Source organism: Agelaius phoeniceus, chromosome 6 (assembly GCF_051311805.1).
Source record: "Agelaius phoeniceus isolate bAgePho1 chromosome 6, bAgePho1.hap1, whole genome shotgun sequence".
Lineage (NCBI taxonomy): Eukaryota > Metazoa > Chordata > Aves > Passeriformes > Icteridae > Agelaius > Agelaius phoeniceus.
The window spans coordinates 19561032-19583291 of record NC_135270.1 but is presented as its reverse complement, the minus strand read 5'-3'; the positions used below and the strand labels follow the sequence as shown (position 1 = coordinate 19583291).

At 38.6% G+C, this 22260-nt stretch overlaps 1 protein-coding gene and 1 long non-coding RNA gene across 7 annotated transcripts in view; one reads left to right on the top strand and one right to left on the bottom strand.

Annotated features, from left to right (window-relative positions):
* KMT5B (lysine methyltransferase 5B) overlaps positions 1-19088 on the top strand; it is a 28216-nt gene extending 9128 nt beyond the window's left edge. For 4 of the 6 annotated variants that reach the window (XM_054635904.2, XM_054635905.2, XM_054635906.2 and 1 more), the window contains exons 4-10: positions 8670-8835; positions 10016-10125; positions 11907-12073; positions 12723-12742; positions 12897-13033; positions 14777-14973; positions 16276-19088. In XM_054635904.2, the coding sequence (XP_054491879.1) occupies positions 8670-8835; positions 10016-10125; positions 11907-12073; positions 12723-12742; positions 12897-13033; positions 14777-14973; positions 16276-17741 (2263 nt within the window). In that variant the 3' untranslated portion in view covers positions 17742-19088. Of the gene's footprint in view, positions 1-8669; positions 8836-10015; positions 10126-11906; positions 12074-12722; positions 12743-12896; positions 13034-14776; positions 14974-16275 lie in introns of those variants that run through there. The other 2 variants (XM_054635909.2, XM_054635912.2) reach the window with 2 other exon arrangements.
* LOC143694343 (uncharacterized) overlaps positions 13056-22260 on the bottom strand; it is a 35273-nt gene continuing 26068 nt past the window's right edge. The window contains exons 3-4 of the long non-coding RNA XR_013182738.1: positions 15768-15838; positions 13056-13759 (exon numbers count right to left, since the gene is read on the bottom strand). This is a non-coding gene — a long non-coding RNA (uncharacterized LOC143694343). The remainder of the gene's footprint in view (positions 13760-15767; positions 15839-22260) is intronic.

Sequence of the window (22260 nt, the reverse complement as noted above, 5' to 3'; positions counted from 1 at the left end):
GTTTGTGCTTCTCCCTCTGCTACAGATGTATCACTGATGATAACTCTGTTCTGTACATCTTTCTTAAGCTTGTCTGCATGCAAGATCTGTATTAATAGCTCAATGGAGAAACTGTATATAAACTATAAGTTTCTAAGGACAGGAATTGTATTGCTTACTACTGTGCAATAATAAGAGCTGGAGTTTCCTGGCAGCACATCATGGGAAACAGACTCTCAGCCCTTCAAACTGTTGCTGTGACTATTTTTAAAGGACAGTATACCTATGAAGCACAGTCACATGCACACAGTATCAGTTAAGCAAATTGCATGTATGCAATGAACTGATTGATTCAAAAATGACTGCTAGGTGAATTGCTGTTGTCACATGACATAAATAGTTGTTGGTATAGCCTGAAAGCATCAGCTGCACATGAAATTGAAACAGTGTGGTTCTAATAACAGTAAAGACTTACCCCTAAGAGATCTTTCCTTTTTTGCTGGAGAGTGCAACATCCACCTTTAAGAAGGATATTGGAGTTTTAACTCTTCCCTCCCTGCTGTTGGTTACAGTAGCACAGTCCAGGCAGATATTCTTACAGTTCAGTTTGAAGTGTCTTTGTATCTTCATCAGTTAATCAAGCTAAGAATATATGCTGAAAGGATTTTTTTGTTTTCTTGCATGAATGATAATCTGCAGGTTTTGCACAGGTTGTTAGTTCTTATGCTTTTTGCTGTGGAAATGATGTAGTCATTGTTTAATAGTTGGAAAAGCTACTTTCATGGATGTTGTTTTATGTTGATAGGTTGTCAACTAAAATACTGATTTAATTACTATTTTGAATCAAAAAGCTACACAAAGGCCATCATGTATTTCTTCCTTTCTCAGACTTGGAGAACATTACTGGCAGACTTCAAGGACAGTAGTTAATAATCTTGGAGCACTAGGGGAAGTACTTAGGTGAGGCTTACAACTCCTACCAGGTGCACACCTTCTGCCTCTATCATATTGTCCTATTGAGAAAGTTTCTGATGTTTTAGTAATTAAAGTCCAGGCATCAGCATAGTTCTTGTTTATCTTTTTGGTGCAGTGATGACACATGCTTGTTACTGTGGCTTGATGCTTAGATTATCTTTTTCCTTCTAGTAAGCTGCAGACTTTCTAGAGCTCCATACTGTTGTTTTAATGGCTTTGAGGGAAGGTGAGGGGAAAGCAGGTGTGAAAAAACTACTGCTTCCAAAATGCTAGGTGCTAGTACCCAAATATTATGAGGTAGTAGAATTGAAGATTTGCAGCTTATGTTTGGGCATCTTCTGCTTCAGTGCCACAGAGTCATATTAGTTACACAGTTTATGTGTGGAGGTATGCTGAAAATACAACAGCCAGTTATGGTGGCAAGCAAAGATTTCCTGTTCCCTTGTTCTGATTTGTTTGAAGATGCCCTGTGAAAGTGTCTGTGCCACTGTTCTGCTGTGCTGTGTTGGAAACATGTAAGAGGTTTGTATTTTTGCAGCCCACTGTAGGTTGATGATCACTTACTGAAGTTCTTCCCCTTACCTTGGAAGCCAGGTCTGTGCTTTTGTATGCATGAGTGTCTTTTCTGTAAGCACTTTTTCTACTTAATTCTTCAGTTGAAGAGTTTGTAAATTTGATTTGTCCAGAGTATATTGATTGAAGAAAAAAACCATAAAAAAAAGGAAAGTATATAGGTTGATGTTGAAATGTCCTTTTTTTCCATCCTCTTTATATTGAGTTAATGATCTTATGGTAGCATGATGACAAGAACATGACTGTTACTTTACTTGCTGGGTTTTTTTGTTTTGGTTTGGAGGTTTTTTCTGAGTGTATAAAAATAAAGTCCTGCAGTTTGTGAATGCCCACCATCTTGGAAACAGGGTTGTTGGCTCTGTAAACTGTCAAGTCAGGAATGTCTGAAAGAAGTGAAGACTGTTTCTTAAAAGCTCACAACTGAATCCCCTAATGTGATTGTCCAGTGTTCCTCTGAAATGTTTTCTTGTCACTTGGGATTTGTAGGACAGTATAACATGTAGCTCTGGAAGTGTCCTCAGTGGCTTTACCCAAAAGTATTTTTTTTCATTCTCTTGGATTTCCCAGAGAAAGCAGGATGTTTTCAGAGTTTCCAACCCTTTTTACAGTCTCAATTGTCATTCTTTCATCAATTTTGTAGCTCTTATCTCAACAGAATAGCAGCTTAGCAGTTAATAAAAGAAACCCCATGTCTTAGAAAGTATGTTCTTGTCAAGTATCACTGTTCTAAGAGGTTTTGTTGCTTCTTGTAGAAATCCTGTTATATCAGCCTTTGTTTGTTCTGGTAAAAAACAAAACTCATTTTGCAAGCTACACTTCCTGGGTTGAAAGTTTACAAACACTAGAGATTAAAACTGACACTTGTAAAATGCCAAGTGAGTTCTTGCCAGTCTTACCATTTCTTATTTTTCCCTAGGCTGAGCACTGAATCTTGAAGTCACATGCCTTAGTGGCTAATCTGCTCTTTCTCCTATCTCACATACCAAGGTGTTACTGTTTAAAGCTTCAGCCAGACTCCCAGTCGTGTTGCTGCTGTTACCAGGCAGTGTTGTCTCCTGGTTCCCTAAAGCACCAGCATCATGCTAGGGGATACTGAGAGCACTTCCAATGTGTCTCCAGATCTGCAAATTGTTTAAGAAGTCAGATATGTTGTGATCTGTTTGCTGCTCTTAGTGAAGTTACAAGCAGGTGTGTGATGTGGGTGGTTTTGTCTGATTACATGGGACTAAAGGACCAAGCCTTCAGAATTTCTCTGTTTTCCATTGGAAACGTTAAGTGCTTGGGGATGATGTACAGGAAGCTGCTTCTCTCAACACTGCCTCAAGAGCAGTCACTGACTTAGGTGACCAAACTTGACAGGGTACATCACTCTTCATCCCTTAGAGTCACCTCTAGGCAGTGAGACAAAAAGCACAAAGCAGTTCCATTGCATTTATGAGCCTGTGCTCAATCTTCCCTGCGTTCTTTAGCTCATTTCAATAGAATAATTGAAGAGTTCGGTATTCATCTTGAGTGAGGTCTGGAGGCTGAAAAAGTGATTTGGGTTCTGCTAAATAAGGTTATGTGGCCATACAGTTCAGCTTCAGGGTTGTAGTGCTATGGAGATACTGGATTAGAGGTACACAACTCTTATGTGGTGGTAACCTGGTTCAAAGTGAAGCTTTTACATTCTTCAGACCTTAGTGTCTGTGTGCTTTACAACATTGTTTTTGACTTTTGCATAAAATCTGATTTTTCCATTTTTTCTAGATTATTTTCACTGACAGCTTAATTCAGTAAAGTCCTTTACCTTGCTCCTGATTGTCTTCCTTCATTGTATATAAATCACACAGTGATTACATTGGAACCAACTGTTTTGATGTTCCCGAATGTTTTGAATTTAAAAAAAAATCACAACCAAAAAAACACCCTAAACAACCATGCCCTGCCTTTCAAACCAACACCCACCCACCTTACTTTTATAGTTTGTTTAATTTGTACTTTTAGCTTCAACAAAAAGTGTTACATTTTCAAAACATGGAATGGCTTGCATCCAGTGGTCATGTTAACTGCTAAATTAAATTTACCATGTGGAGTGTCAGAACAGGATTAGAGGAGGACAGTGCTAGGTTGTTGGTTTGGGGGGTTTCTTGTCTTCCCCATATTTATTTTTTAAAAGTACTTCTTTGCTAAATTGTGAGAATTTTATTTCTGTTCTCAGCTATATTGGAGTTTTGACCACACTGGTGTGTATTTAGTGTCAGTTCAAGAAATTTAAGTGATGTGGATTACTTTCTTCATTAAAAGTGCTGTTTTGAAATTTGGCCTTTAAAGAACATTAGTTTTTCTCTGTGTGAAAACACTGGCAATAAATGCTGAACAAGTTGATCATAACTTCTATAATGAGCTTTGAGGAAAAAATACTCACACTACAGGGTTGAAGAGGGAGGAAGCCAAAATCTATGTTAATTAAGTAGGTTGTTTATGCTTATTTTAAATAGATGACTTTCAATTCTTGTTCTGCTATCTTGAATGCTTAACAGGCTTGCAGTTTCAGCTTTTGTGCTCAATCTCTGGTACTACTGTCCAGTCTGGTGAACATAAACTTGCTGTTTTCCAGAGTTGCTTAAATAGAAATACCATCCAGACAAGGTGCCTGTTGTTAAAAGGCTAATGGGTTGATATGTTTTTGATAAATTCACTCTTCTTGATGTTCCCTAGTCAGAAGTTAAGAAAGAAGGTTTGGAAGTAAAACTCTTTATCATGCACTGATATGCTGTTTGGAGTTCCATACTGGATCTCTTGCAGGATCAATTTATCCTTTTTGTTCAAACTCACTGCTCTCAGTGACTGAGACTGAGCAAGGTACTGTGCTTCTGAACTTACCAGAAACTCTCCTTTAACTTCCTTTATAGGCAAGCATCTCACTGACCTTTGGCTTTATACCTTGGAGTTCCAAGAGTCTTTAAGTACTCCTGAGGTAAGAGAAACTTGAGAGAGAAAGAGCTTTGCTTCCCCAAGCCATTTTCCTACATCTTCCTTGTTGAGACCGTGTCAGTTTGCCCTTAATTGGGACGAGATCATCTTCTATCTGATTTTGAAACTGCAGTAGCCACAGCTTTATCAGATCTTGTTGACTAGGAAAAAAAAAGTGTTTTCTAGAGAAGTGTGAGAAGTTTCTGTTCTGCAGGTTGTCAGGAAGAAGGGCTGATACTATTTCTTTAAAGACCGTGTCGTAGCTGAGGTTTTCATTCTTTGCTCACTTCTAACACCTGACTGTCTTGCAGCAGGCTTCATGTCCCGTGAGACCTGACCTGTGAAGCTGCTCGTAGGGTGGCTCAAGGAGTCTGTATCTGTGAGCAGATTCAAACAGCAATGTGTCTTGTTCAGTTTCCATGATGGAATTTAATAAGGGTACTGTTCAGAGGAGGAAACCAAGAGTCTGGATAAACAATTCTGATTTTAATTGCCTTTTTTTTTCCAGAGACTGGGTTGGCTGGTGTGTTCTGCCGGTTTCCTTGTGCTCCTTCTGTCTTCTTTGAACTAGTCACTTGTTTTACTGATACTTAAAAGTCAGTTTCTTTGGCTCATTTTATATGTATACATTTAGCTGTGGGGCCTTATCAGGCTCTCTTCATGGGCGAGCTCAGAAACAGTGTAGAGATTCTTCCAGCAGATGTGTAGGTTTTTGGTTTTTTTTAATGTCATGAGTAAATGTGGAAGCCCTGTAACACCAAATGGTAGTATACAAGGTTGCTTCTCAAAATCAATTGGCATTTTGGCTGCAAAAGGTAATGAATAAACTAATTAATTATACTCCTGGGAGAAATGAAGTATCTATCAGCAGACCCAAATTCTTAAGGAACTTTGGACTTCCAGGGTTTCTTGGCTTCTTCAGTGTCTCAAACAAGAAGGTACCTTTTAAAGTATATATGGAGATACACCTGTGAAAGACTAAAGCTTTCACAAGGAGTCTGGACTGTAGTATTCTGAATCTGCTTACAAACTTCATGTGCTCTCAGTGCAACTTAGTTGTGCTGTTGAACTGTGAAGAGCCCTCCAGCTCAGGCTCAGGGTGCGCAGTGTCATTCTGTTCCATCTGATTGGGAACCCTTGGAGTGAAATGTTAAACATCATGTTGGTTTCCAGCATCTTTCCATGCACTTGTGGATACTTCTTGCTTGTTTGGATTCCTGTTTATTTTTTCTCATTATCTCTGTCTTGTCACTGTGTAAGAACAACTTCTTGACAGAGGCACTGCAGAGAGTCCTTGGTATTAATTTTTGAGCCCCTGGGTGCAGAGAGTCATGTTCTTTGAAAAACCCAGTTCCTGTTTGAAATGTCTGCCATGCAGTCCAGCATTCATCTGACCATGTCTTGTCTTGGGGATTCTACAATGTCTTCATCCCTTTCTTGTTTCCAGCCATCTTTTTGGCCTTTGAAGGTCTTGGGCATACGCTGACTATTTTACCTTGCAGGAATGGCATTACAGAAGTTTCTGCTAATGGCTTAAATTAATTCCACCAGCAGTGTGGTGCTTGAGACAAGGATCCATAGGGACATCTGCTGAATGTGACCCATGGAGGTGCGCCAGTGACCTTCAGAGGCTGGGGCCAGGTCCCAAGCTACCTAAGGTAGCTGGGCAGGTGGACATCGAATCAGCCTCTGAGAATAATGTGTTGTGAAACACCTAAAATATGAGCACTTGGGGCTGTAAGATTTGCTTTGAATTGCTAGAAAATAGAGGGTGTTGATTCTTTTTATCTAGGTCTTGAGAGACACTTGTTAAGCTTAGCATCTGCTCTCCTTTTTTATCTGTATTTCTTTCGCACACAGTGAACTGAACAGTGTGAGAAAGAGCAGTGGTTCAGTTGGAATCCTGCTTTCTTAACTAGCCTAGACCAAGCTTCTTGGTGATGAATAAGTATGATGATGTCTATCAGCACATACATTGCTGTCTCAGGTGCTAATGCAATTTTGAATGAGATGGCTTTTCCACCCATCTTTGCTCCTGCAGGTCACTTAGCTAAAAAATTGTGTATTTCAGCATGTGAAATACAGTGTAACAGAGAGGGCAGTTATTCATGTAGCCCAGCAAGAGCAGACATAGCTGAAAACCAATTCTAACTGAAAATCCTGTAGGTTTTTCTCTTGTGTAATGTTTGCAGATAGAGGTGTAAGCAACATATTACTGTTACATGTTTGTGCAGATTGGTGAGCTCTCTACTTCTGGTGTAAGTGCAGATTGGTGAGCTCTCTACTTCTGGTTTGGCTCCTTGCTGGGAAAGTTGTTTCTGGTTGAAATGGAAAGTGAGTGCAGGTCCTGTTCTGAAGCTAGTCAGTTCAGTTCAGGCTATGTGATTTTAAATTCTATTCATGCATGAGGAAGCTCTGTGAGTTATGACTATCAAATCTGGGCAAAGTCTTTCTGGTTTTGGGAGAGCAGAGATACTTGTATGTGTGACTGGCAAGTTGAGGAAGACTTTGGTGTGCTGCAGAACAAAAATAATGATTGTGTCATCTCTAGTTTTAGGGGAGTTTTCTTGCATGATAAGGTCTCATCAGCTTTTTAGGTAGTTAGCTTTTTGGGATGACAATACAAGTATATTCTTTATTAAAGAACTTGATTTGAAACTTCGTGGCATGGTATGTGCTACAGTTGTAAGCAGGCATCTGTTTCTTGACTGGTTCCTGCTGTCTTGTTCAATGTCATATCCCAGCCAGAAGAGAACTGAACCCGATGTCTGCTTGGAACTGCTTACTCACCATGTCCTCTGAAAGCCCACAGGTTTATACTGATAAATTTTGCTGGATTCAAAAAGGTCTAAAAGGGTGCTTAGTTATTATGTCACAAGGAAGTGTTTCAGATGGAGATTTGAGATATTTATAAAAGCAGTACCATGAAAACCTGCTGAAACTGATTCTGCCCTTAGGAGATCTGTCTTCATTGTATCACATGCATAAATACAGCATCTTCCTTCTAAGGAAGGAAAGTGAATTCTCGTGGTTGTTACTTTGTTCTGATTAGACCCTTAGCATTTTAGTGAAACAAAGTGAAACAAAATCAGGAGGTAACACTTTTTTGTTTCCTTTATACAAGTTGCATGGAAGAGGCAAATCTTCTGTAGTCATATTAAAATTAGTTACTTGTAACATTCAGTGTTCTAAGGTGACAGTAAGCCAGTTCATATGGCAATTGAAAAAACAGGGTATCAGTGAACAAGTTGATTGAGGTTTCCTTCCATCAACTTCAAGAATTCTTTTCCCCCTTGTTTACTTTTGTAATGAAATACAGATTTCATTTGGTAAGAGGAAATAAAATCAGCATAGTAATGCACTTCCAGCAACAAGTAACAGGACTTACTCTTACATGTTTGCTCAAAACTCTTAGTTTGTTTAGCACTTCTGTCATATGCTCTGTAAGCAGAACATTCCAGTTGTAAAAAGAGCTGCAGAAAAATGTTTCTCATGATCCTGGTAAATTTTTATCTTTGTGAAGAGTCCCCTGGGGTGTGGCATGTATTTAAGAATACCCACACCCCACCTCTGCCCTAAAGCAGAGGGCAGAGCATATATGGGTATGTGCTCAGTCAAAGGCAATTTATAGGGATTTGGCAAAATATCTAAGTGCTGCTTTCTCTTGGTGGTGGTTTTGCAGCTCACAAATGGAGCTTCCACTTCTGGCAGTCATGCAGATTTTTTTCTGTTACTTTTTCCCACTGAAGATACGAAGGGTAGCTTTTCTTAAATCCCAAGCTTTGGGAAGAAGGCAGAATTCTCTGCTAATGTACAGGTGTTTGTTTTGATATTTACATGCCCAAGATTTCCTGTTTGGGGGGAAAAATGTACAATTGCACTGAATTTTGGAACCTTAATCTTCCACAGATGTAGCATCTGCCATGTGTTAGTATTTCTAGATACTTCTTGTGTTGTCATTAAGAGCTGTATTTTATATGAATGCACATGTTAAGTTTGCAGTCCACATAAACCCATGTAGTGAATTCATCAGTATAAAAAGGCTTTGGGTTTGGCAATGGTTGGTCAGTGTCTTTATACAAGGAGTTAAATATTTATATGGGTAGCAAAAGAGCTGTGTGCTGTAACTGAGAAAGAATTGAGAATGACTGATGGTGGACTGGAATAGCTTTATTTTTTTGTTTCAGATTTCGACCTATTAAAGGAAGGCAAGAAGAACTCAAAGAGGTGATTGAACGTTTTAAGAAAGATGAGCACTTAGAAAAAGCCTTCAAGTCCTTGACGTCAGGTGACTGGGCCCGGCACTATTTTCTTAACAAGAACAAAATGCAGGAAAGGTTGTTCAAGGAACATGTAGGTGTATTTGTAATTAATGTGCTTTTTCAGATGGTTGAAAGGCAAAGCAAAAGTAAAAATTTCTTAAGAATACTATTAGCAATAGTAAAGCAATCAAGTGCTCTGTTATGTTGTTTTACTGTTTTTTTAAGAGAAACTTCCTTTGATTTTTAAAGTCTAGTTAGACACACCCTTCTTTTTTTTTCCCTTGTCTACTTGCATTGCTTCTTATTAACAGAGTTTAGAGAGGAAGGATTTTTTTCCCCCTTTCATCATTTGTTTGTATTGTGATTTGTTTGGGATTTTTGTTTTTTGGGGGGTTTTGGGGGTTTGTTTTAGGGTTTTTTTACTTACAACTGAGTGACGATCAAATTGGGTGACAAAGGAAGATAAAGGAAAAGGGAGTAGCCTTGTTAAATCAAGGGGGCTATACCCATAAGGGTTGTTCCTCCTCCACTTCCCATGCCCCAAATCCATTTTGTATGTGCATAACAGTTTTTGATTCTCAAAGTTGAAAGGAAAAAATATCATAGTACTGCTTACTTAACAAAAAAAGATGCTTCTTCAAGAATGAGTCTGTTGTTTCAAGGTTCAACCAAAAAGAATGTGGCCTACTTTAAAATGCACCAAATCTAGTAATGCAAGAAAGATTTAGCAGAAAAAGTTCTGCTTTGTTAGAGTGGTTTTTAGAGTAACACAGTCACACCTCAACTTAAAAAAAATTCATCAGTCTCTGAATTCACCATCCAGGTTTGTTGTGGAAGTAATATCATTTTTCAGAACTTCAAATAATAAAATGGATTTCCAGAGATTATTAGGTCTCAGTCGTTCTTAAAGATATCAACAGATTTCTTGAATGCAGCTATTCAGTGATTTTAAGAAAAAAATTATTGATTTTCATTAGTTGGACCAATTTTGGTCCAGGTATCTTTAATTTTCTTAAACTTTTCGGATAATCTCAATACCTGTGTGAGGATTACTGCAAGTCACTGTGAAGAAATAAGACCAACATAATATGTACAGCTTAAATGTATAGAAACATTATAAAACATAGAAATGCATTTCAGCAGACAGCATCCTGCTCCAGTATCCATTTTGTGTGTGTTTTTGTACAGTTCACTTTCATTATTTATATAAGGAGTTCCTCACTGCTTTCATTTTTCGGGTAACAGACAAGTACTGGGTTTTTTCATTGCAGGTGTTTATTTATTTACGAATGTTTGCAACTGACAGTGGGTTTGAGATACTGCCTTGTAATCGGTATTCTTCTGAGCAAAATGGAGCCAAAATCGTTGCAACAAAAGAATGGTAAGAAATCCAGTTTACTGTTGTGTTCTGTTTCTGTCAATTATTTGAAAGAATCTATAAAAATATATTTTCAAGTGTCATTTAAAATTAAAACTGCAACCCGTGAAATAGATAGTTTTATATTGTTACTTGAAAAGTGAATTTTCTCTCTGTTTTTGCTAAGTACTTAATACAGGATCTATGCCTCTGGAAGGTAGGTAGTCCTTTGTATGTTTGGGTTTATGCATATAGTGTTCATTATACTTTTTTTTTTAAATCTTGTTTTCAGTCAGATAGTTGTTTTTCTCTTTTCCAGAGTTGTTAGACTTCCATGAGAAACATGACATTATGGCAGATTTGTGACACAGCAAATAATTGTGTGGGAAATGAGTTTTTTGCCATTTTTAAACAAATGTTGTTTGCATATTTTGATTGTGCAAGATAGATCTCTCCTGGAAGCACAAGGCTGGAATCTTAGTGTGCCCCATCTCACTTTGGCACATCTGAGTTTCATTATAAGCATGTGCTGGCAGCACCAGCAGATTCTGGCTTAATTCAGATTTTAAAATCACTTCAAATGTAGACACCAATTGTATGAGCTTTGCTTTGTGGCAGTACCCATTCATAGCAGCGCACCTGAGGTGAGGAAATGAGGTTGTGTTCACACTGGGATTGAGTGGCTGGACGCCCTGCTGGTGGCAACACAACCTCCACATGTTGTAGAATCTTTAAATACGCTAAGGACTCCAGCTCTTCGTGACCAGAGCTGAGGGTTCCACGATCATGATACAACCCAAAAAATACTGATTGGGTTTTGGGGCTTTTTGGGTTTGTTTGTATGTTTGTTTGGGGTTTTTTGTTGTTGTTGATGATGTTGTTTGAGTTCATCCCTTGGCTGATACTTTGCAGTAGAAGCTTTGCATGTAGGTGTGTTAAAAATAGATTAACTTTTCATGCTCAAAATCTAGAGTAGCCTGAGAAGTGAGCAAGACAGGAGGGCTGCATCTTAACCCTGCTGATATCTGGAAACCTGTCAAGAATCAAAACTAGAGATTAGAGTTCTCAGCGCTCTCTGTCAAAGGAGAAATTTGCACTTAAAAGGCTTTGCTTTTAGTTTGTGTCCTTCATATACCTTTAGTATCTCCATGGTCATCTCTGTCAGAGTAATGTGGAATGGCCACTCTGAGCAGTGGAAACAATGCCCACACAAGAAAATGGCAATACTCTGTGCTCCCACCAGACTGAGCATTCAGTGCCTCTGCACTGCTCTAGTCATGATGGCACATGGGCTGTCTGCACACAAAGGCTTCATGGTTTTTTTGATTTTTGTAGGTGTCATTCCCCCTCCTCACTCTATTTCAAGGGCCAACTTCATGCTGAAGAACTACTCATGAGTGAGGAAAACATCTTGCTAGAATTTCTGCCTTTGTTAGAGTCACTACTGGGCCTCATTTAAAAAGCCGTGGAGCTCTAAGCATTTTCATTATGCTGGGTTTTCCTGGTCACAGGAAGAAGTTTAGGAAACACAAGCAAGAGCAGCTGGAGGAAGTCAAAATTTCTCAAGTGGTGATGGGGAGGGAGCGTTCACAAATGAAAAGATCTTGCTTTTGGTTTTAACAATTGCAGAAGCTGAAGTAATCAACTCTTGCAGGCAGCCTCAGGAAATTGTAGAAACAATGGTCGTAATTGTTTCTGACGTCAGATTTGATGTAATTGATTCTATAACAACTTTTCTTTCCATGAAATTGTTTTGTAATTTTGGCACATGTAGTCTTATTACTGCTACTCTTTTTACATTAAAGGAAACGAAATGACAAAATAGAATTACTTGTGGGCTGTATTGCTGAACTATCAGAAATGGAAGAAAACATGCTGCTGAGACATGGGGAAAATGACTTCAGTGTCATGTATTCCACACGAAAAAACTGCGCACAACTATGGCTTGGTCCTGCTGCATTTATCAATCATGGTGAGTAGTAAGTATAGGAAGCTTGTTGAAGAGCATAAGAAATTCAGACGTGTTGTATATGAGCCAAACAGCAGAAGAACTTGGAGAAAAATGTCTGAATCTGGCATACTATATTAATGTAGGACAAAATCATACTGGGATTTTCCCAGCCAGAGCTGATCAGTTGTGAAACTCAGAGAAGGCTCTAGGAAGCAATGCTGTCTTCCTTGAAAGAGACTTTGGAACTAGCAGCTAAATTAGTGGAGCATATTGTGGGTTACCTTGAATTCTTTGTGAACTCAGTCAGCAGTAACATCTTTACTAGGTGAACTTCTTATGGCTTTTTAACCTTTTGCAGAAACTTAGCTGATTGTGTTGCATTTGTGTTCCAAAGGAAGAGCAGGTAGGAATTAAGATGAAACTATTTACCCTAAAGAGGAGGGAAACTGGACATTTGTGATGGCATAGGGAAGAGCTCAGAAATGCAGCTATACAAAAGGAGGAATCTTTTGATGTATGGCTATGTGCAGTACTAACTTAACTCCCAGTATTTAGTTGAGATTCTGCAGTCTTTGAAGTCAAAGTGAATCCTTACTTTAGATATCTACAACTATTCATGTTTCAGGTCTTATCCACAGTTAATTGACTTTATCTTTTGGACCTTTTTCAGATTGCAGACCTAACTGTAAGGTAAGCAAGAAATTATAAATAAAGTACCCTACTTTTTATTTCTTTGTCCTTCCAACTTTTCCTCCCCAACTGTTTTAGTTTTATTTCTTACTCAGATACTGTGCAGCCTTAATGATTAGCCTTTTTTTTCCCTTCCTGTCATCTGCTTCTCCAGTTCGTATCAACAGGCAGAGATACAGCATGTGTGAAAGCTCTAAGAGATATTGAACCTGGAGAAGAAATCTCTTGTTACTACGGAGATGGGTTTTTTGGAGAAAACAATGAATACTGCGAATGTTACACCTGTGAAAGGTATGCATTGATGTAAATGGCTTTCAAATAGAACTGGGCATATTCATGATCTATTTTGTGAAACTGAAAGTCCTTTATTATGAATACTCAGATTTTTGGACACAAAATAATTGCTTCCTACCTGTTTGCTATAATGATTTTTCTGTGTTACAGAATGGTGATGATCCCTGAGAACTCTGTGTTCTCTTAATCTGTTGATTCTCCGTTCTGGAGATTAGCTCAAACTGAGGCAGAACAAAACAGGGGTGTAGATTCTCAAAAATACTTGTACTGAATAAAGTAGAATTGGAAGGAAAAGCAGTTACAGCTTCTGCAAGACCATTGTGAACTGATCCCCAACTTTTGCTCTTCTTTGCATTTGATAAAGCAAATTCCATTAATGTTTTGTTTGCGGACCTGAAGTTCTCTTCTGCTGAGAATGGGCAGAGTTGTTTTTCACCCAGTGTTCTTAGAACTTGGGGGTTTGTGTATTTGTAAATGTCTACTGGTTTGGACAGTATTTGCTTCTCTTTGTTCATCATTCAATATTTGTTTTTCACACGTGCTGTCCCAACCTGTTTTCTTCACATCAGTTGAAAGAATTCCATAGTTGGTTTTTGCCATGTTGAAACTTCTGCTCACTGTAAGTAGGGAGGATCAGCATCATCTGAGAGAGCTTCACTCAGTTCCGAGGGGACCTGCACAGAACTCACTGTTCTATTTGATCCAACTGTAGGAAGAAAAACCCTATAAAGGACAAAATATTGCTCATATTGAGAAATAGCCTAGTGCACCTGCATACAAATAGTTTAATAATCCTACTTTCATTTTTATTGGCTACTTTGGTCACTAACAAATCTTGAAATTAAAGAGAAAACGCTCTGGCATGGGCCTCCAAGCTCATGCGATGTTATGTCATTCCAAGTGAAGGGTGCAGTCGAGAGCTGCTAGTAGAAAAGTACTTCAGTCCTGGAGATTGTAAAGTGTTGAATAAATAGGCACCAGAATTGTTCTTCCCTTGAGACATGGAGTGATGTGGGGTTTTTCTCAAGTGCTTTTGATCATTGATTTCAGTGTAATATGAGCATACTTTATTTTTCAGGACAAACTAGTTTTATGTGTCTGAACATTTTCATTAACTTGTTGTTTTTGTATTTTAAGTACATGAAAATGTTATTTTTTAAAGCTAATGTTTGGGTAATTCTAACTTTAGGAATCCGCTTTTCAGTTACAAAGCTGTAGCAGAGGCAGTCAAATATATAAGATTTTATTCTGGGGGGAGTTAGTAAGGACTCATTTTTTGCTTGTTTTCAAGATTGATGAGGCAAGAGTCACTTTGTATACCACAAAAAATTAATATTTAATTGTCTTCATTTTAACTGTGCTGTAAAGAGTGTTAATTTGCAATGTTAAAATGGTGGGTTCTAAGGATCTGTGGGTATGTTTGGAGCAGTAGGAGATTTGGCAGAGTACAATTTCTTTCAAGCCTCCACAAGTCATCACCAGGAAGATTTGCATCTCTCTGCATATGTTCATGTACTCTTCCTAGGTGATCAATCCTGCTGTTCTTGCTGGCTAGCTGAGACATTCAGGCACCCAAGATGACAGGTAGAAGACAAAACAGCCCACAAAATGCTAACTAGTTCTGTGGCTATTGCTATCATTGATCCAGACACACTTGGGATCCAAACTACTGTATATGAAACCAAGCTCTAAGTTTACATGAAGATTTATTAATACCTTGTGTCCTCTTTTTATTTGTAGACGTGGAACTGGTGCTTTTAAATCAAGAGTGGGATTGCCAGCACCTACTCCTGTGATTAACAGTAAATATGGACTGAGAGAAACAGACAAACGATTGAACAGACTTAAAAAGTTGGGTGACAGCAGCAAGAATTCAGACAGCCAGTCTGTCAGCTCTAACACTGATGCAGATACCACTCAGGAAAAAGGTAATGCAAGTAAGTAAGGGGAAGAGCTTGGAGTCTCTAAAGGCTTCACAAAAACATGGAAAACTTCCACAGTGATGGAATTCCTCTTAGTGTTGAGATGCTTCTCACATACTGGTCACTAAAACTAATTTATTCAAGAATCTGAAGGCAATTTAAACAGTAAATTCATGGGTTTCCACAAGTGTTTGAAGAACAATAGGTGGTATGTTCTTTTGTTTTATTTTTTTTAATATCAAAAGGAAATATTTATAAACACGTCAGTTTAAGTCCTGCCAATAATTTCTGTATTTCAAAATACAGTTAACTACCACAGGCAGTAGTATGGTTTAGGAAAGAAAACTTACATAGTTTGAATTCTTAGGAAAAGAATTTTTAAATAAATACTCCTAGTAGATATTGCTAAACAAATAGTTGTTTCCTTTAGACATCTTTTAAATTGAGCAGCTCCTCCCTTTCCACATCCAGAATTGATAGTTCAGGCACCTCTTGTGCAGTGAAAGTGCACAGTTAGTAATTTCAGAATAAATTGGAAAGGATTTTTGTTTGTAATCTTCCTGCAAGACTTCTCTCCATGGAGTAGGGAGTATGATTTATTTGGTTTCCCCACCTCCACCAATAATTTAAACTTTGATTTAACTGGTAAACAGGTTTGGAGCTATGTAAAATACTGCAGTTCCATCTGTCTCCTGTTTGCTGCTGTGACATTAATAAAATGAAACACAGAAACAAAACATAAAACCCAACCAACCAATGGAAAAAAACCCTAAAAAATGTCCCCACATCTTTTTAAGATCTCTGATTACCAGTATTTAGAGTTGCACCTCTGTTGAGCAGACAGAACTTCTTTGCTTGCCACAGTATGCAGTAGTTTCACCTGAAATTGAAACCATTACATTAGATAAAAGTATTTGGGGTTTTTCCTCCTTTTCCATGAAAAAAATCCTTGAGATTATTTTAGATCATGCTGACCATCAGATTTTATTGGAATAGTACTCAGCAAAAGCTGTGGATAATGTCAAATAGTTTTTTTTTTTTAATTGGTAGAAGAAATTCAGTAAAAACACAGCTTGGTAAACTGGGGGTAGAGAAGGGGAAGTGTATCTGGAAATGCTGATGTACTTGTGGCCTGTTTAGCAATTCCTTTCATGTGTTGAGTTGCAAGTTAAGCAGTCTCATTCCTGACTACATACTGTCTATCCTGTCTCATAGATTATTTTGAGGTTCCCCAAATAAATGAAATAACTGCAGTATTTGGGATGGGAAATTCAGGATACAGTAGTGTCATAACAAAACTGTTTTTTTCTTTTTCAGCTAACAGAAAATCTTCAATTGGCGTAAAAAAGAACAGCAAAAATAGAACATTAACCAGACAGTCTATATCAAGAATTCCAGCATCATCAAACTCTACCTCATCTAAACTAACTCATATAAATAATTCCAGGGTACCAAAGAGACTGAAAAAGCCTGCAAAGCCTTTACTTTCAAAGATAAAGTTGAGAAATCAGTGCAAAAGGCCAGAGCAAAAGAATGCTTCTCGAAAGCTTGAAATGGGAAATTTAGTTCTCAAAGAGCCTAAAGTAGTTTTGTATAAAAACTTGCCCATTAAAAAGGATAAAGAATTGGAGGGACCAGTCAAAGTTGCAGTCTCTAGCGGATGCTTAACGAGGCATGCAGCGAGAGAACATAAACTGAATTCTGTGAAAGGTGCTTATGAGCAGGGTGATATTGCACCCTGCACGTACATCACGAGGAGGTCGATGAGAACAAGGATGAGTTTGAAGGAGACCTCTGACACAAAGCTTGAACCAAATACATTGGATAGCTATAAGAGTAACTTGACTGGAACACAATCAGACATTGCAGAGCAACAGTCTCGTGCGTTAAACGACAACGATGTGGCTCACGGACCATCACATAAAGGAGAGGGTCGGTGCCAGAAAAGTGATGCAGGCACATCAAAAAAGAAATCTCGACAAGGAAAGCTTGTGAAACCATCTTCAAAAACAGAGGAAACTGATACTATGCACAACACGCCTATGAAGGATGAAGTACCAGATTTGATTAGTTCTCATTCAGAACTTGAAGAGAGGAATAACGTGGTGGACACACCTGTTGGGTTTAAAGACTGTATCCCTGGATCTGGTGGCTGCTCTGTAACAACTGACAATTTTAAAGCAAAAGACAGCTTTAGAACTGCAAAAAGTAAAAAGAAAAGACGAATCACAAGGTATGATGCACAACTTATCCTTGAAAATAGCTCTGGGATCCCTAAACTGACTCTTCGTAGGCGCCATGATAGCAGCAGCAAGGCAAATGATCAAGAGTGTGATGGAATGAATTCTTCAAAAATAAGCATAAAATTAAGTAAAGACCATGAAAAAGATAATAATTTATATGTAGCAAAGCTAAATAATGGGTTTAACTCAGGATCAGGCAATAGTTCAACAAAATTAAAAATACAGCTAAAACGAGAGGACGAAAACAGAGGCACATACCCAGAGGACCTTCATGAAAATGGTGTGTGTTGTAGTGAAACTCTCTCCCTTTTGGAGTCAAGAATGGAAGTAGATGATTATGGTCACTATGAAGAGGAAACAGCAGATGAATCTTCATCAGAAGAGGACGATGAAGAGGAAGATGACTATGATGATGAATTTGATGACTTTATTCCTCTTCCTCCAGCGAAGAGATTAAGGCTTATTGTTGGCAAGGATTCAATAGATATTGATATTTCTTCCAGGAGGAGAGAAGATCAGTCTTTAAGGCTCAATGCATAAGCTTATAGGTCTTAAACTGACCTGGATGTCATTTCTAAAAAAAATTTTAAAATAATAAAAAAAAAATAATAATAGAAAACCCAACAAAAATTCCATTTGATTATTCCTCAACTAAAGAACTTTCTGAAAAACTTAGTGGCAGCACTTCTTTATTCACCTATCAACGTAATATTGTAGAAAGTGTACAGCATACTGACTCTTCTTAAGTCTGATTTGTGCAGATTTTTATTGTACTTTTTAATAGCCTTCTTATGTGCAATTCCAAGTTAGAGGTAATGCTCTGTTGTAAAATAAAGGCTCAAGCAAAGTTACGAAATTGCATCAGATCTTTCCATGCAGGACAATGAGAATACAGTGTGGCTACAGAATTATTTTTGATCAGTAGGAGCGTTAGTTTGCTCTTACAATATTTGACTAAACAATTTACAAAATCATAGTAGCAGCATATTAAGGTTTTCTAGTATATGTTAACATCACCAGCAATGATCTACAGCTTTCCAATTTATTTGCTAGATGGTTTTCCCCCCTTGGAGTTTGTCAGTTTTAACACTGTATGCTGTCCCAGACGTACTGTTTGTGGCCTTTGTTATAGTAGCAAACCGTTGGTTGGAAGTCAAATTGATTTCTTTAAAAAAAGAGAAAAAAAATATGAAAAGGTGTTGACAATTTGCTGACTTTTTAGTACATTATATGTACAAGGGTAGCAGTATGCAGAATAAAGTTTGGATATGGTGTATTTATTGCTTGTTACGTAAATTAAACACCTTGTATTTAACACTTTTCAATACTTTTAGATAAAATTGTTCTTTGCAAGAATGATTGGTGCTTATTTTTTCAAGAATTTGCTGTGAAATAATGTGATTACGACGGGCAACATTTATCCAATGAACTGCAGCTATCCTAAATTGGTTCTTCATATTTTTCTGTTGCACTTGTAAAATGCTACAAGGAATTTAAAGAAAAATCTATTCACTTTAACTTATGATAGTTTTATCAAATTAAAAACAACTAAGTCACAGCTTTTGTTCTGTGGTAACCTAAGAATTGTTTGTCTTTTAAGAACCAGTTGTAAAAGAATGAAAAAATATGTATATGTTGTAAATATTTGTGTGTTGTGAGAAATTTTGTCATAAGAAATTGAGATAACTTGCCAGAAAGGTTTTTAAGTTTAGAAATACATCCATGCCAATAAAATAGGAAACTGTAAACCTAGTTTTAAACTCTGCATCAGTTGGAGTTCTTCACTCATACATAATTCACTTAATACTTCAGAGTCTGCTTTATAACAATGAAGAGCATCAGGGCGATCTTTGGCTCTTTGGTTTTTAATAAAAGAATGTTAGGAAACTTCTGGGCACAATGGATCGTTTGTATGTATGAATCAGCTTTCTAAGCCATTTTTTTCAAACAGGTCTGAAACATCAGTGTTGACGTAACTGTGTATTGCTTTGGTCTGTAGTATTTCTATTTCTTCTCAACTGTGGATTAAGGTTTCGAGTTTTTGTGTGTAGAAACACAAGTTTCATGCTAAAATGGGTGCTGTTGGGTCAGCTGAATCCACTGTTGGCTGCTCAGGATGTCAAGTCCAACTCTCTCTGCCCTAAAGACCAAGAGCTTGATTTACACGGCCACTGTGTTACCCAGTAGTGAAAGCATTAGTGGAGAGAATTAAGTGTGGAATTGAAACTAATACTTGTAACTTTTCAGTCTTTGGGAAAGGCCTTGTGTCATGCCAGGGTGTGGATGTTTTTAGAACGTGGGTGGATCCCTCTGTGCAGTCCATGGCTCATACTATCACACCTCGGCCTTCAGTTCAGGGAAGACTACCCAGACACTTTAGACAGTATGCTCACAGCTGTGGTGACTTGTCTTGTGGGGTCTTTAATTCTACTGTCATAAAATGGGTTAAAGGAGAGAGAGATGGGTTATTAAGGGCTTGCCTTCAAGTCAGAAGTGTCCAGGAAGCAGCTGATAACAAATTACACTGTTAATAATAATATAGCTCTTGCTTCTAGAATTCACAGGCATTGTGACTGGATGCTGTGCTCTACAAGCATTTCTGGCTGTATGAGCAAAAGCTGAACATAGTCTCTGCATACTTTTACCTGCAGCCCTTCTGTGCCCTGCTGCTCTGGGGAATCTGCTTGCAGATTCATACTCAGTGCTCCTCTGGCAGCCTCAGCGGGTATAGGGGTGGGGGCTTGGTTTGCAGAAATGTCATTCACCTGGATGTGTGAGGGAAAGGGGGTCCATGCAGCAACTAAACAGTGCCCACCATTGTAGTTATTTATGATCAGTGTGCTTGAGAGCAAGGTTAGGGCTTGCTAAACCAGCATCAACCAATGAGAGCAGATGATGAAACAGAAGAAATTGTAAGTGAATCCTGCCCTTAGAGGAAGAAGCTGTTTTCCTGGAGTGGATGATCCTCCTAACTCGTAGTTCAGCCAGCCCCTTAATGAGAGCTGCTTTCCTTTTCCTTTAGTGTGAAAGTAAGTACAAGTAACTCCGAGCATAAGGATCTCTGGATTGGTCATGTTCACTGAACAACCTTCCTGTCTTAGAGAATCTGGAACAAAAGTTCCTAGTTATTTCCATGGTCCTGCTGTACAGATGTTTGTGTTACAGATACCTTGAAAACAATTAAATGTGCCCCCCAAGTGGGGCAGGTGGGCAGGGCTTCCACAACTCCAGTTGTGCCCCCTTCCCCTGATGCTGGAAGTGGGCATTTTTTTCTTTATTCATCTATAGGTGAATTGGTAGATCTCAGTATTTCCATAACCTTAGTAGCAGGGGAAGGTGTATGTCTGTCACCTGTATGAAAACCTGACAACCTGGCCATGTTTCTTGTCCAGATTGCAAAGCACTGTGGAGCTTATAGTGGTTTGACTGTCAGGGATCCTGTTTAGCCTTGACGTCTCATTGCCCAGGATACTGGTAAGAAAAGATGCCACAGCTGAGTAGGTTTGGGGTGACCACAGCACCTTTTAGCAGATTGAGGAACTGGAGGAAGTGTATTATAGATGGGCTTTGGCAGCTCATTGTGTGTTATGTGTAACGGGTTTTTCAGCTATAAAAGAAACATCCCAACCACTCTGAAAATGGCTGGCTGGCTGGCTGCAGATTTGGGAGCATCCTGTCATGTGCAGTTATGCTTCCAACCCCTTACATAGCCAAAGTATGTTCATGTCTCCTTTTGGCTGGGGTTTTTTTTTCTGGTTTCTTGTGCATTTTGCCTAGTACTGCCAGTTTACCTTCTTTAAAATCAGCTCAGAAGCAGAATGTTTTTGCTGCCCATATTTGTATGGTTGGTTGCCCTGTTTAGAATGAAAGGTTGGAGGCTTGGGAGCTGCGCAGAATGAGACCTACTGAAAGTCAGCTAAATTTGCATTGTATCTTCCAGTATCATGCTTATTCCTAAGTCCTCCTCCCCTGTGAGTATTCTCTTGTTTGGGTTGGGTCTTAAGTAAACCTATGGCCTCTACTGTACTAAGATCCCACTGGAGTGCTGTGTCTAGGTCTGGAGTGCTCAGCACAGGAAACAGACCGGTCCAGAGGAGGGGCACAGAGATGGTCAGAGGGCTGGAGCACCCTATGCTCCATGAGGCTGGAGACTGAGAGAGGCTGTAAGGACAGGCTGAGAGAGCTGGGGTGGTTCAGCTTGGAGAAAGGCCAGAGACTTTAGAGCAACTTCCACCACTGAAAGGGAGCCTCAGGAAGGTTTGACAGGGACTTTTCCCAAGTGATAGGATAAGGGGCAATGGCTATAAACTGCAAGACAGGAGGTTTAGGTTAGATGTTAGGAAGAAATTCTTTACTGTGAGGGTTGTGAGACACTGGATCAGGTTGCCCAGAGAAGTTGTGGATGCCCCATCCCTGTCAGTATACTCATGTGTTCATTCATCCTGCCGCTTTGGCAGGATACTCACACCCTGTTTCTTTCCAAGAGAATTCTTACCTTGCTACAGAAATATTTTTCAAAATGCTTCTCTTTTCCTCCTTGGAGTTTGCAAAGAAACCCTGAGGTGAATAAAACTCAAGACAATACTGTCTAAAATTCCATAGCCAACTTGCAAAAACATTTCAAGTGGTAAAAAGATAAAACTTAACTGATCAACAGCAGTGTAAAATCTTTGCAACTGACTTTGAAATACAGTTTTTTACAAAATAATAACCTCTCATTTTTGAACAAAGTAACAAATAAAACCATGAGGCTGACTATGCTAAAGCTCCCCTAAAACTCAGTGTAAAGAAGCAGGCATTTTCAGAAGTTCAAATCTGACTATATGGAATTTAATCCATCTTTAGAAAAAAATCTCAAAATAATTTTAAAAGAAGCAAATAAGAAATTCAAACCCTGCTTTTATATCCCCCAAGGAAGCCAGAAGCCAGCTGGCTCGTCCCACCTGAGCATTGGTTTAGGATAGCAGTATTTTGCAGCTGGAAATTGCTCTCTAAAATGCTTGTTGCATTTTACTGGTTCATCCTCTACATCTGCACTACTTATGGGTTTACCTGTTGC